The sequence below is a fragment of the Lepisosteus platostomus genome, chromosome 1, assembly GCF_059453375.1.
Source record: "Lepisosteus platostomus isolate fLepPlt1 chromosome 1, fLepPlt1.hap1, whole genome shotgun sequence".
Lineage (NCBI taxonomy): Eukaryota > Metazoa > Chordata > Actinopteri > Semionotiformes > Lepisosteidae > Lepisosteus > Lepisosteus platostomus.
In genome coordinates, this window is record NC_142611.1 from 80,750,353 (window position 1) to 80,765,557 (window position 15,205).

Here is a 15,205-nt window from a genome sequence, read left to right on the forward strand (position 1 = left end):
AATGTAGCTTTGGCCTTGTACTTTGGATCGCTGTCCTGCTGGAAGGTGATTTTTCGTGCCACTTTTAATTCCTCAGCAGAGTGAAACAGGTTTTTCCTCTAGCCCTTGCCTGTAATTTACTCCACCCATTTTTCCTTTAATTCAAACAAGGTTTTCAGTCCCTGCCGAGGGGAAGCATCCCAGCATCCAAGCTCCAGCCAGCTCCATGCTTGACTGCAGGGATCCTGCTGGGAGGTGTGCTGAGATGGGTCTGCTTGAAACAGAGCGCCTGGTATTTAGGCCAAAAAGGTCTGACCACAACCCCTTTTCACCACAGTCTGCAGTGTCCCGCAGGTGCTTTGTTGCTGAATATGTGTGGGTCTTGAGATGTCCTCTTTTCAGTTCCATGCACGCCCCTGTTTTGGAGTGACTAGGGTATTGCTGACCCATGGACACTGACGTGGACTCTGTAGCTCTTTGAAAGCCCACATTGACCTCCCTGCTTCCCCCTTGCTGGCTGCTCAGTTTGGTGGGACAGTCTGATCCACGCAGTGTCTGAGTGCCTTCCACTTCTTAATGATCGACATTACTATGTTAAAAAAGATATTAATGGCCTGTGAAATGTTTTAATACCCTTCTCCTGATTTGTGTTTTCATATAACTTTGTCCCTGAGTTGTTTTGAAAGCTCCTCGGCCTTCATATTTGAATCTTTGATCGAAATTCACGATTTGACTGAGAGACCTTAGAGAGAATGTTTTGTATGTGAAACATTATAATTGCACACAGACAGAGGCCACTAAACCAATTGTGTAACTTGGCACAGCTAATTATGTGACTCCGTAAGGTCATTTTTTGTTCCCTAAATTAATTTGTCACAGCAAAATGTTTGATTCATTGCCTCCAGTCATTGTAATCATGACTTCTACCTATTTCTCTCAGACTGACTGTCTTTAATTTTGCTTTGAACATGTGGAGTAGGTTGTGTGTATATAAAAAATGAATTGCTACCTCAAAGTGTCATGACTTCATGCCTTAAAGTAACATAAATGTAAAAACCATAGAAGGATCTGAAGACAGCTGTACCAGGACATGACAATTCCCTTTTTGCTTCTACTGGTGTACCTCTGGCAAGTTCAGTCTGGGTCCATCAGCTCTCAACAACTTGCAAATTGTGGCAAACCATTCAATAAATTGAGTAACCACTTTTGGGTAGAGATTACACTTATGTGATAAATGCCATTATTAAGAGAGTCAGGATATCAAAGCTCTGTGATAGAGTCAGCACCAATGTGCTCTTATGGGGCCACCAATAAATATTTTAATGTGGTGCAAAATCATTCCTCGCTTCATCTTATCAGTTAAAACCCAACACAGCAGTACTAGTATCCAGAAACTTCACATTTAATATGGTTCTTCTAGGCTTGTAACAATCAAAATGCTGAATGACATTGGGCTTCCTGAACAATAAAGGATGCTTTTCCGTAGGGGGTTGTTGGTGATTCTCAGCCTTGGTCCTGGAAGACTCTTTTGCTTCTGTTTCTTGCTCAAGTTGAACTCTTAATCACTAAGGTTTGTTGATCCCTTGAATTGAACCTTACTTGGTCAGTTCTTTTCAACCCCTTTTCTATGCACAGCTTTTGGAAAAATACTCTGCTGCAGGTAAGTTTTTGCCAAAACATCTAGCAGACAGAATACTGTCCATTCTCTGCTCAATCTCTTTAGGAGTCACAGTCTTAACAGTCTTATTTATGTCTAAACAACCAATTAATGACATCAAGACACAGACGGGGATGACAATTGATCAAACATTACTGATTACTTCCATTCCATATAACTGAGTGAGAGATGGGGTGAAGCCTAGAAATACTAATTAACTCACCCCATCCAACTTCTTAAGAGCCTTAATAATCATCAAAAGGCCAATTAGCATCTGTAATTAAGAGATCAGTGGGAATGAAATCCAAGACACACTGAATCTGGGTTTAAGAATCGGTGATCTAGGCCCCTGACTAATCTCTGACAAGTCCAGATCTGGACTCTGAGAAAGCCTGTGAACATAGAGGACTCACTGACCTGGCCAAAAAATGTTGAGTCCATGTTATGCCTGCAAGCCTTGCTTTTGTTATCTGTGTTATGTGACCGTACTCCAAGATATTCATTTGTGCAATTACTCACACATGGACTTGCAATATAAACATATACTGTACTTCAGTAGCTTTTTTTCACGGGCATTTGCAACAGTCAGATAGGATAAATCCTGACTTCTCTTACAATAGCCAACACCAGTGTGATTCCTGACCACTCCTCTCTGGAAGAGTCATGTTCTTTTAAGAGCTTTTTTCTCTTGGCTTAACATCTCCATTCTAGGAAGCTCACAAACCTCACAGTGAGTTCTATCATATCACCAACGCCAAAGGAATATAAGGGAATATTCTGTACTCTTAATGCAGAGGGAATTCTGCTTTTCATTTACCTTCATTCTTTGGTGGGTAAAGAATAAAGCTTCTTCGCCTCGGGCGGAGTGGTGGCCCTGTGACCAAGGATCTGCGCCTGTGACTGGAAGATTGCCAGTTTAAATCCCACGGCCAGCAGAGGAATCCTACTCCGTTTGGCCCCTGAGCAGGGCCCTTCACCCCAACTGCTCCAGGGGTGCCGTATAAATGGCTGATCCTGCGCTCTGACCCCCAGCTTCCCTCCCTGTCTGCGTGTCTCATGGAGAGCAAGCTGGGGTGTGTGAAAAGACACTTTCCTAATGCAAGACATTGTATATGGCCAATAAAGTGATCTTATCTTTGAGATGTGTACAAAATCTTCTAAGAGTCTCAAGCATGTTTGGACTCCTCTTAACCATTTGAAATGACCTGACTGTTGCTTCTGGGTGATACAGGGGCCCTGGTCCTTAAAGGACACCTGTAAAGGAGGCTGAAGTGTCTTAACACCAAGTCAATCTAAGTCAATCTCTCTGTCCAACAGGAACAACTATGCAAAGGGGATTTTGGTAGAATTTTTTTACTAACACGGGGGAAGCAAAGCGCTGGTGAATACTAGCAACATGTAGCTTCATGCCAAATTTTCCTTAGACCAAAAAAATCAGATTCGATTTAAATCATCAGATGAAGCCATCATTATTAATTCGGAGCACGCATGGAGACAGGTAAGCATGACGTATAGTTAAAATTTAATAACCGTCTACAAAGAAGTTTGTGCTCCATCTATGGGCCTAGCAACAAGACTTTTTCTCACCATACTTACTTACCATGGACAACTTATAACATAAGATCAGTTACAACTCCAGCTATCTAAGAGCTAGCAACTCATCGGCCTGAAGATCACACCCAGCCAGAGTATCAGCTGTTACAGTATGGAATTGTAAATTGTAATTGGTCCTTCTGTTCTTGGTTTAATGCACATTTACACAATAAATTAGCATTCTCAAAACACAGAGGACCTTTCTATATAAGTCCTCAGATGCACACGGCATATAAGTTGATTGAAAATATTGTGATGATAACAGACCTCGTTACTGAATTAGAGCTAAATGACAGGGACTGCTGCTCATTGGGTTCCTAAGACCAAATGGAAGAGAAAAAAAACACAAAAAAACTCATTCAGATTTTGTCCATCCTCCCTGGAGCAGGAATGATGACGCCAGAGCCTAAGACACCTTCATCCTCTCCTGGAGAGGAGAACCAGCTCCTGGAAGAGGCCATCCTGCCTCCTGTGCAGTGAAGAAACTACCCTGCAGCCGTGATCCCCTGACAGCCACCGACTCCCTCCCTTCATGCGGGAGATCTAGTCAGCTGAGGTCTCTTCATGAGCACCCTCAGTTCTTGTGTGCTGCTGACAAACAGGATTATGACTTGATAAGACAACTTGAATTAAACAAAACCTGATTATACCTCTGTGTCTCCGCTAATCACATTTTAGGAGGAACGGTGCTCCCTCTTGTACTATTCTGCTCGGGCATTGCAGTGTTCATGTCTGCGCTGCAAATGCACAAATCTTCGCTCGTTTATTTTTAAGGTATCCAATTTTTTACCCCTTTCAGATAGACATAGTGTGAGGGCCGCAAGCCAGCCCTTGTCTTCTGCTGACATGCATTTTTGTGCCACTGAGGGCATGTCTGAGCACTTTTAACTACTGTCATTGAAGCCACAACGGCGCAGACTTGTTCTCTATTAATGTGCAGCAGCACATGACGGTGAAGGATGACTAGGCCATTCACAGTGTTATCAATACTGGAGGCAAAGCTGCTAAAATGGATACTTATTCATTTCGTGTATTTTAAAGGACAGGAAATGCTAGTTACACGTCAGATTACTTTATCAACTTTCAGTGACGTCTTAAAAATTGGACGTCCTAAAATTTGTGCTGCCTTTTAAACTGTTCCCACCCACCCCGCTGCTTTTGGGGTGAGCCCCGCCTCCGTGGCTCCTGATTGGCCACTCCCCGCCTGCCCCGCCCCTCGACACCCTTATCCTGCTGCCAATTGGCTGCGTGGCTCTCCAGGGTCCCCGCCTGTGGGACCCGACCACGGCGCCTGAGAGAGAGGGTCTCTCACCTCAACTTGCCCTTTCCTGACCGCGGCAGCCTCAGCGATTCCAACACTTTTCAAACCAATACTTCCCCATGTGCTAGAAATCCATGCGAGGATTTCTGACAAAACAAACGGAAATCAGTAAGGCCGCTAACAATCCCTTTATAATAACGTCTTAATCCAGTACAGGGTTACAGTAACCCATCAGACAGCTACAACAGAAACCAGAACACAAATAAGTATAAAGATATTTTATATTTTGAAACATCACAAATAATACATTCCAACAATGAATGTGTGAAAGGATATCAGCAGGGCTTTGGCAAGAGGAGTTGCGGGCCGGATCATTCCCCGGTTGCCCATCCTTCAACAAAACCCCCTTTCACAAACACGCCCCATCCGCCACCCATCCCGGGGACGTTTCTCTGTTTCTCTGTGGCACAAACGTCACTTGCGTCTGAGCTCGGTCCCTGATTTTAGGAAACCCTGCTCCAAGGCCGCGAGACAACCTCCACGCGAGGTGTCGGGGAGCGCAAGACAGACCCCCGTTCTTTTATTTTCGACTTGTACAGTGCAGCTCGGCCCCCCGTGGAGTCTGCGCAGGAACGGCCCTTGTCACTCGCCACACCGCGACACTCGCGAAAGTGCCTGTTTTCAAACCCCAACATGCTTGAAATGAAAGGAGGCATAAGATCTTTTCCACTGGCCACGGCCCCGCGGCCCCGCGTCCTCCCTGTCGTGATTAGTGCGTGTCTGGAAAGGACGCTTAACCTCTGCTCAGCGGGAAATGGACAAATCGGCTCCCGTCCTGTTCCAAACCCGCCTCTGTCCGAGCCGGGATCAATCACCGCACCCTGGACGGGCCCGGCTCTCGCCCAGACTGAGTTTCACGCTTTCCGAAGGCCTGCTTCTCGCCTGTTGGACACACGCAGGCCTGCGTCCATTTTTCCTCTGTATTACTCGCTTTGGTGCGCCGATGGAATTGGTCAGAATAACGGAATACAGTTGAAAGGCAGCATACTTTGTACACATTGTAATTTACAATATCACTGAGTAGGAGAACGACACATATGGACCAGTACGCACTACAAAAGAATAGACTGAATTAAGATACAAATAAAAAAGATACGAGCTTCTCGCCATAACAGTATTTTGCTAATAACGAAAACAGGCTTATGAAACACTGCTGCTAATCTAAATCTCAAACGTTAGTACGGAACATTGTAAAGTGTTTATTGGTTAAATATTACGGGACAATAAAGCTGCTTGGCATCTAGTGGGCACATTCAGAACTGCTGGAAATAAAAGCAGGCGCTATATTTTAACAAGGGTGAAAACATTTTGTCTTGCAAATTTTTGGCACTCCTCTACGTTTTGGACTTCAAGCCGGCGCGACCTAACGGAGCGCCAGGAAACGGATCTGTGTTCAGGCAAAACAAAAGCCCTGATGCAAATATTTAAATAGATGTATCAGCGTATCATGGTTCGGATGCGCTGTCGACGGCTGCGTGTTGGAATTTGGAAGATTTAGATATGCTGCTCTCGTACAGTACGTTAATTTTGAATTATTAATGCACATCCGAATTATCTTCAGAAGTGTCTCAGTATACCCACCCCCCTCCCCCCAGCACCTTCAAACACAGGGAAAGTATCTGCTGCAGCGGGTGTCCCCGTCGCGGAGGCGGCCTACCTGGGTCTCCGAGAGGCTGAGCTGCCGGGCCAGCTCCGTGCGCTCGCGGCCCACCACGTACTGGCAGCGCTGGAACTCCAGCTCGAGCCGGTAGAGCTGCTCCGCCGTGAAGGAGGTCCTCGTGCGCTTGGGCCGGTCCAGGTCCAGGCCCCTGGGCAGCACGATCTCGCGGATGGTGCCCTTGGCGTCTGCGCGACACAAAGTCAGAGAGGGCGGCGAGTGCACCGTCACACCCCGCGGACCACCACGCACCAACATCCAGAACACTGAGCCCCGGTCCTCGTGTCCGTTTGCGCAGGAGGCGGGCGTCACCGGGGAAGTCATTTCAAGAGTTATTCTCGAAATTAATTGGCATTCTAATTTAGTCTAATTCTAGTTGTTGTTGTTTCTGGAGGGGCGTGGTCGCCTAGGGGGTGATCAAATATGATCGTTCACAGTTTCTGTCCATGCCAACAGACATTCTGAAGCTCCTAACGCCGGAAGCATTATGACACACATGAACTGTATTTCACAAACTCGAGGACAGAGTCAGTCATTAAAGGTTTCCTTTAAACATTGTTGAAGTCCATTTGTTGGGGTGATGGACAATACGGGGTTTAACTAACTCGCATATAAATGCAGTCCCACTAAATCGAAAAACGTGAAGACATTTGTGTTCACGCAGGAACAAACGCTCGTTAAAACTCAACACGTTGGTGTTCGAGAATGACCATAAAATGATAATAAAAACAATACTTTAATCAGTTTTTGTTTAATACAATAGATAACAACAATATTGTTATCAGTATCAGTACCGTGTTTGTGCAATATATGCCAGGGACCTGTGCAATACATTTATATTTATATTTATATTGTGCAATATGACTTTTTGTGTACTGTTCTGTTCTGGTTTGTTCTTTGTGTGTTCTGGACTGTGAGTAACTCTTCTTAGTGCACTTCTCACTGTACTCATTGTATTGTGTGTATTGTATTGTTGTATTATTGTATCATTCGATACACTGTTGCTGTGTTGACTGTGTTAAGCTGCTGTTGCACTGCAATTTCCCTCACGGGATCAATAGAGTATCTATCACATTGAAATAGTACTTTTAGCATTTTAAAATCGCCGTGGCTTATGTTTAGTGTTAGAATTAATAGGTCTATTCATTTGAAAAAAAAAAATAATTATTAAAATTTGCCTGTCTCAATTTCTGCATATAAGTCCACAACCAGGAAAGCGAAAATTCAGGAGCTGTCTGAAATTTTCATCATCCAAAGATCCAAACCTCTCTGTGCAGTTCAACAGTTAAACCGTTTTAAAGGTTGAAACAGCAATGATATAAAAATCCAAATCTGACAGATAAGTAAACTGTTTAATAAAACTCAATTTTCTTAATAAAACTTAAAAATTGAAGTCACGTTATAATAACCTTTATAACAAAAATTGTTAGTATTTCTATTATTACCTTTTTTTAAGTCACGCAAACGAGCCTAGTAAATTGTATTATGCGTTACTGGGTAAAATGCCGACATTAATTATTTTTTTCTTGTTCATTGTTAGAAAAAATATCGTTTTAGCGTTTTACCATTCGTCGTGGAAATGTAACATCTCGTTTTAGTTAATGGTAGAATCCATAGGAAAAATAGTTTACGATCGTTTTAAAAGTCCAACATCCAAAAAATGTTTTCATCGTCCCATGGGTAATAGCAAATTTAAGCTTCAAAATACACAAACGTAGATATATACGTTTTTTCTCTCGTATGTTATCAAGATTGTTTTTTCGTTGCTATGCTGCTATAACTTTCATTATCAATGTTAATAACAACAAATGACAAAGGCGGGTTTCTCGTTTGTATTTGTTTGTATTTGACTTATTTAAGGTTATTGACGGTGTATAACTTGCGCTGCTGGTCTCAACATGTTCTTTTTATTATCTCATTCGAAACTAAAACTCAAAAATAAACCCCAACGGGCTCAATAATTCAATGCAAACATTCGCATTCAAAAGTGAGCAATGAATTGAGTAGCAAAATCACCACCTTCCGAGAAAAACAAGTTTCGTTAATGCAGTGCGAACAAATAAAATGTTAGAAACACTGTGCTGTGAATGTTTAAAGTTTTTTTTTTAACAAAAACGATAATACTCTGTTTGTTATATAATTATTATCAATAATAGTAATAATATCTTCGCTGGAACCAGACGTTTCGCCTGTAAAGCCAGCTAGAGATAACCCGGATCGTTTCATACTTTCAGCACCTTGATGGGTAATCTTTCTAACAAACAGTCAAAACAATTGATTACCCGTTTTATCCTTTACCTCGGATTTATCAGAACTGTTATTGGCACAGTGAAAAGCGGGTAGGGAGACAGTAAAGACACTTGAATGCAAATAGGCGGGCCCCCTTCTTTTCCGAGGAAGACGAGGAAACGGGTTTTGTCTGTCGGGGCTGCGCTAGTGAGATTGTTCCAGGACACCTGCCCGCCTCAGAATGAGCCGTTCATGCAAACTGGACTTTGCGTAAAGGTGTGAAGGTGTCTTTGTGCGGACGCTTAACCGCGCGCCTGCGCCTCCCCCAAGACAGAGAGGGGCTGCGCCGTCACTCGCGCCCAGCCGCCAGGCCCGGCTCGCCCTGCGCGACCCCGCGGTTTCAAAGGACTGTCCCACATTTCACATCCGTGCGCCGCACGGGGCAGAAGCACCCAATCAGCGCACTCCTTAAAAGAAAGAGCCCACTGAACCCCTCCAGTACCGTCGCGATCACGCCACGGCGCGCAGGAGTTCATCACTGCCAAAAGAGGTCTGGGCTTCAGGCTCTTACCTGCGTAATTACATCCATCTGTTTCTTACATTATATCAAAGAAATAGATATATAGGACATTCACCTTAAAGGCTTATAATTAAAGATCTGTCCCAAGATCTGAAACAGGCAGGTACTCAAGCGGGAAGCACACATGAATCGTTTTGATTGTGATGCCCTTTATCTATTGGCTTTAACATAAAATACGAATGTGTTTTTTCTTGTCGTCACACGGCAAAATGCGTTTTACAACGATGTTTTTTTCCCAGTAAAAAAAAAACAAGGGATGCCAGAAAGTAAGACTGTTATTATTGCAGTTACAAAAATAATCACTAATATCATTATTGGGATAAATTCGTCCTCAACAGCATAGAACAATGTTGGTGATGATGGTGAAAGATTGCACGTCACTATTAATCAATTCCATGAATTCATTCCTCATTTAAACGGTTCAGTACTGTGGAAGTCTCCTTTCTGCGTTCCAGTTGTGTTCATATTCACTCTCAGACCGTGTGCGGCTCCGAAACAGCGGCCGAAAGGGGGCAGCACCCAGTCCCTCGGGCTACCAGCGCCGCTGACTTTCAATACCTTCACGCCGTGGACTGGACTACTGGAACATCGTAGATGTCTTAACTCCTGTTATTGGTCCACAGCACCTCACAATTCTATTTATCTGTGATTATACTTCGTGATTGCGATATATGTACACACCGATTTACAGTTTACAATGATCGCTGTTTATCAGCGCCGCGACCTCTCCGTGACCCCGGCCCACGCGAGGTGTCCTTCCACCGCTGACAGTGACGCTGAGCCGCGCGTCTCCCTCCCGAGTCGCGTCAGTCCCCTGTCCGTCTCCCACACGGTCCCCGCTGCGCACACGCCGGCCCGGACGAACGGAGTCGCATGCCAATTGAACAACACTGCTGCTTTTAACGTGCAGATGTCCCGTGATACACCCCGATAGCCGTCAAATTAACTATCACATGAAAAAACAATACGGGTGTGTTCATTCGTTTCAAATTTTATGTGCAGATCCACTTTCGCGTTTCCAGCGTTTAAACTACATCGACAGGCCCGCAGAGGAGTGGCGAGCGGTCTGACTCATGAACACGGACTGTACTGTCACTGTAGTGCTGAAGGCTGACGACACTGATCACGGGCAATCACTGGTTCGCCAAAACACAACCTGCCTACTGCTGGTCTCTCTCAGGAGTCAGCAGGGAGCGTGTGGCCTTGATGGAGCTCAGTCCAACGAGGAGCTGTAGTGTGGAGGCGAGACCAGCAGACAGCTAGGTGTTCTGTATAATCTTGTATTGAATGCCTAAACATCTTGACGCGATACAGCTACAACACACCGCTTTTGACCTGTTCCAACGTGAGTCTGCGTTCATGACAAAAAGGGGTTTAAATGAAACGCAGCCATGGCCTGGCCTGTCTCGGCTCCACTCCGGGCTGTGCAGTCTGGCCTCCCTGAAGTGCCCGAATTCACTTCTCACTCTGCCCGGGCTGCTGCTGCAGGAGGGCTATTGCGCGTCTCCACGGTGGAAACTGCACTCCAACGGGGGAGGAGGTGGTTCCCTCTATTAAATATAAAGTGCTTCGGCCTATTTTCGAACGAGAAGAGTCATATAGATGCAAATAGCAGTATTAGTAGTCACTGCATAGAGCATTTATTTAAGAGCAAAATCCAAAAACGGCAACAGTGTTAAAAGAATAAGAAGAAAATGTAAATGTTTAAATTCCTAAATATGAATAGGCCCACCATTGTTGTGTTTCTATTTTTATTACTTATGAATTACAAATTACTAAACGGTCTTAATCTGAAATAAACCAATCTTCTCTTATGATTGCTTCCAAATAACTATTCAATTTTCGTTTCCTAAGCAACCAAAGTTTCCCAGCGGAAAGCTTGTTGACAATGAAATTGCATTTGTCTAGTTTTCTTAGTGGTATTATCAAAATCATGAACAGTATGATTAGATTTTAGGGTTATTCGAAAATGTTATACCGTTTTAATCAGTATGCATTTAAAAAAATGTTACATCGATATTAATACATTATGAAAAGGAGCAAATCCATGAAAAGTAAAAATAATTTATGTTTTCAAAATTAGATGAGTGTAAATAAAACAAAATCATAAACTCTGCACGCTAAATATTATTTTAAAAAATTAGAGAATCAAATTCATTATTTAGGCTACTGTAAAAAATACAGTAACCTAAATAATGTGTTGAGATTATAAAATAATTTTGAATATATATATAGTTTCTCTCAGATGAGAGTTGTTTTATCCATTCGAGTCAATAATGCAAGGAGATACATTCCATATGCCAGTGCCTCTAGTTTGAAAAACAGTATTTGTTAAAGGCTTAAATGAGCGTTGCACATATTAAGAAAAGATCAATATTCAACCATTTAAAATAAACATTTACTTTCTAAAGTCCTAATGTGTTTGGAGATGGGACATTTTTTTTATTTTCGTAAAGAGTCTAGCGAACGGTGTAGTATAGACAGCAGCAACCATGGAGAATATGGATATTTATCAGAAATATCCGCGTATTATGTATTCTACACGGACATTCGTTATTGAGGTCTGTTGAATTTCTCAGCCTATAAGCATTAAACAAATGGTATTAATAACGGCTTATTTATGCGACAGAATGCATAAATGAGCATCTAAAATTCCTCGGGGTAGCAGGTACCTCGTTCTCTTTTATGTACGGGTTTTAGAACAGTGAAAGTGATCTATAACACCTGTTTCGACGGGCTGTAAAGGTTAAAGAGTGCCATCTTCTAGTCACTCTCAAACCAGGTTTGTTTGGATAAAACACCTCGAAAATTGAAAGACTCTCGCAGCGAAATTAATTTTACCCGACGATAACAATGAATATAGTTACATATTCCTACACGAATTGGACGTACAGACAATACTTAAGAGTGTTCTTGAGACGTACTTGGAGTGTGCTTAATAAACATACATTTTATATACAGTTGAGGAGAACGCATTGGGAAAATGTTTCGATGTGTAGGAAATCGAAATAATGAGGCAATAGTGTTCGTATTTTAGGCTACGTTTTCATAGGTCTCAGGAATTAATATCTCTGCTTGCCAAAATATTTTTTTCCTCCTGATGAAAGATGATGGAGGATGACGCGTTTATATTTTTCTCCAATAATTGTTTCTATTTCTACTTTTCACAAGACTTAAAGAGTACTGTATGTTTAGACTTTTTAACCAGGCAAACCCAGTCATGTCTGTGATTATTTTCTTCTCATGCTCTTAAATAGGACAAAAGAAAAGGGACAATAATAGGGATAGAAATAATCGACATTTAAACCTCACATCACAAACAGCTTTCTGGGGAGAACCTACTCCCGAAAATGCCTAATAGCTCTAATTGTTTGTCCACATCAACTATGATTCATGTACAAAAATATTTTTTAAACTCCTAAAAATGTCGAAATATTTTTGTATAAACAGAGGCAGTACAACTGGGTGTGAACTTTAACCTATGATAATTTTCTCAAATAACTTGCTGTCTTAATATTCGCCAGCGTGCAAACGGGCACGTTGCTGTGTCATTTATTGTTCGTTGAATTTAAGCATGGGGCATTATCCCCAGAGAAATATTTTTGAGAATAACGCTCTGAACCATGAAAGCCATATTTGTTTGTTTGTTTGTTTGTTTGTTTGTTTGTTTATTATAGTGATCACGTTGTGTTTTTATTTCTGTTTTTAACGCATTCTTTATATTCTGATTTTAATTTGCTTATGGAAAACAGTGATGGAAGAATATTTCAAAACACGCTAGGAGGAAAATGAGGTTTTACGATGCCCTTCTGGGGAAAAAACATCATGGTCCGGTTCATTGCATTGTCTTCGACCTAAACGTGCACTGCATTTTTGCAGTATAATCTTTCGTTCATTTTTTAAATACAAGTGAAAATAGAAACCTTTTGAAAAAGTGAGGAAATAGTTATTTTCTCCACCAATGCTGTATTTCTGCAACGCGCTTACAGGTAGATGGAAATGCTGCTAACAATATACAAAGCCCCGGGATGTGTAGATGAGCATGTTCTGATGTACCGATTTCGGTGCTGTGGCGCCGTGTCTTGCACTTACCCCGCACTAGAATCCTTCTGCAATAATCGGGGTCCACTCCTGAAAGTTTGTCGTGCCCGTCCTCGCTGGACGAGCTCGGTGTGGTGGAAGAGGAGGTCCCGGGAGTGTCCGCGGTCCCCTGTCCGGGGGACAGACTCTCCAGCTCGGTGCGGCACTTTCTGTCTGTCGCTACGTCGGGGCTGAGCGCGCTGGACCCACGGAGGTGGTTTCTGTCTTCTGCGAGCCCATCGCCCATATTCGTGGTCTGATCGAACATTGGAGTTGAACGTCAAAGTCTCTGTGTTTTTTTTTATCTTTCCTCTCTTTCAGAAACGAATCTTCCCCCCCTCCTTACCTCAAAGAAACCCCCCTCCCCCCCACCGCCAGTCAAAAAGAGCCCACGAAGCACACAGATGGAGCCCCAGTGCCCTCCGAGTGCTTCAGCATGATCCGCGATCCAGCGCCTGAGAGGCGGCAGAGGGAAGCGGAGGTGGAGGAAGAGAGGGCCCCTTTCTGGAGCGGTCGGGCAGCCCCCCGCACTACAGCCAGGCGTCCCGTGGGTGCATGTTCTGGGCTACACGTGTGAGAGCAGCCGCGCGGCTTCGGGTCCGCCGGCGGGGCGCCCGGCTGGATCAGCCGAGTACGAGGACACGAGAAGACGGCGCGTCACCAGCAAGACCCCCCACTCTGCCCAGCGGATTCCGCCAAACTTTCACGAGCCAAGGACGTGGGGAGGAGGTCGCGCCAAACTGTGCCCACATCACACCCGCTCCTCCCGGTGGCTGGCCGACAGCAGGTGCGTGGTAGCTCGGGATTCTGAACTTGCACTTTCGCCCTTCCTTTGGGATTAAGCCACAGTATCTGACTTAACGCACAACACGCTAGCTCGAAAATAAACAAAAACTTAGACACTGACTACCTATAACAGGCCCCAGTGAGGAGCGTGCATGAAATCTCATACCTCCCCGTGCTAAATGTATGTTTTCAGCTAACCAAGGAAACCGGTAAAGAATCATACCAAGATTAATGACTCCAGATAACTAGTAACAGGGGGCATTTTTAAATTGACTGTCAGCAGACACGTAACTTCCTGTCAGGGCATGCTCGGCACTGATTGGCACTCAAAAAGGCAGCCTGAAACTCGGGACCAGATTCACTCTGTGAAGAAGATGAAACGCAAAACGCCGGTGGATTCTCCGCTTTTAAAAGGCAGTTCGTTTTTCATTCTCCATTGCTGTTTGCAAAGGAGAGGAGGGGCCGGGGACTCCCCGGGCATGTGTCCGAGCTGGGGTGGCTGGAGCGGCGTGTGGCAGGGGCACTAGTGTCCCGTGCTGGGCAGAATGAGCCGATGGAGGTGAGTTAATGCGTGGTCTGGTCCGACTCTTCCTCCTTGATAACTCGCACCACTGCACGATAGAAGCGCACAGGCCTACGTTACTCCGCTGACACGTCTGTTCGCCGGCGAGCATTTTCGTTTTAATAAAACATACGAAAGGGGTTACGACTTGAAGGACTCTTCAGATAATGTTCGCATGTTTGAAATGAACCAGGCAATTATTCATTTTAGGAATGCAACAATATTGCCGACCAACAGGCCGTCGGACAGAGCCAAACGTACTCCGCAAAAGAAGAGCTTCACGTCGTTTGTTGTTGCTTTACTATAAAAAAACACCAGCAATCAAGTGCATAAAGAGATAAACACGTGCAGAAGTTGCATAATTCAGAAACAGAATAAAGTGTGAGAGAAAAGGGAATTCTCCACATCCTCCTGAAGCTTCACACTCTAGTGCGCTGTAAAGGTGTGGGAATTCGCTGTTTCATGAACGGCCTCACCGAGCCCAACAGGCTACTGCGTAGCAAACGTACCTATTCGCTGTTTTTGTGATAATCGCTCGTGCAGGCTGGTCACGAGCCCTACTTGTTGCATGTGCGATCCAATCCCTCGCGTGGCGCGTCTATAAATACAAGAACTTGCACCCGCGTGATCGAAACGTGCGCCTTTATACTTACAAAATCCTTCATACGAGCAGTTGTAGATCCAGACTATATTCTCCCTGTGATGCGTACTGGTTTTTGTTGTCACTTCTGCTGTCGTTTTGAACCGGGCACAGACTATTC

General features: G+C 44.0%; 1 protein-coding gene across 1 annotated transcript in view; it reads right to left on the reverse strand.

Moving 5' to 3' along the window:
- The window catches only part of vax2 (ventral anterior homeobox 2), a 37,932-nt gene extending 23,768 nt beyond the window's left edge, over positions 1–14,164 (reverse strand). Inside the window, exons 1-2 of the mRNA XM_088638729.1 lie at positions 13,109–14,164; positions 6,208–6,395 (exon numbers count right to left, since the gene is read on the reverse strand). Of these exons, the coding sequence (XP_088494855.1) occupies positions 6,208–6,395; positions 13,109–13,364 (444 nt within the window). The 5' untranslated portion in view covers positions 13,365–14,164. The remainder of the gene's footprint in view (positions 1–6,207; positions 6,396–13,108) is intronic.
- Positions 14,165–15,205: the final 1,041 nt, after the last annotated feature.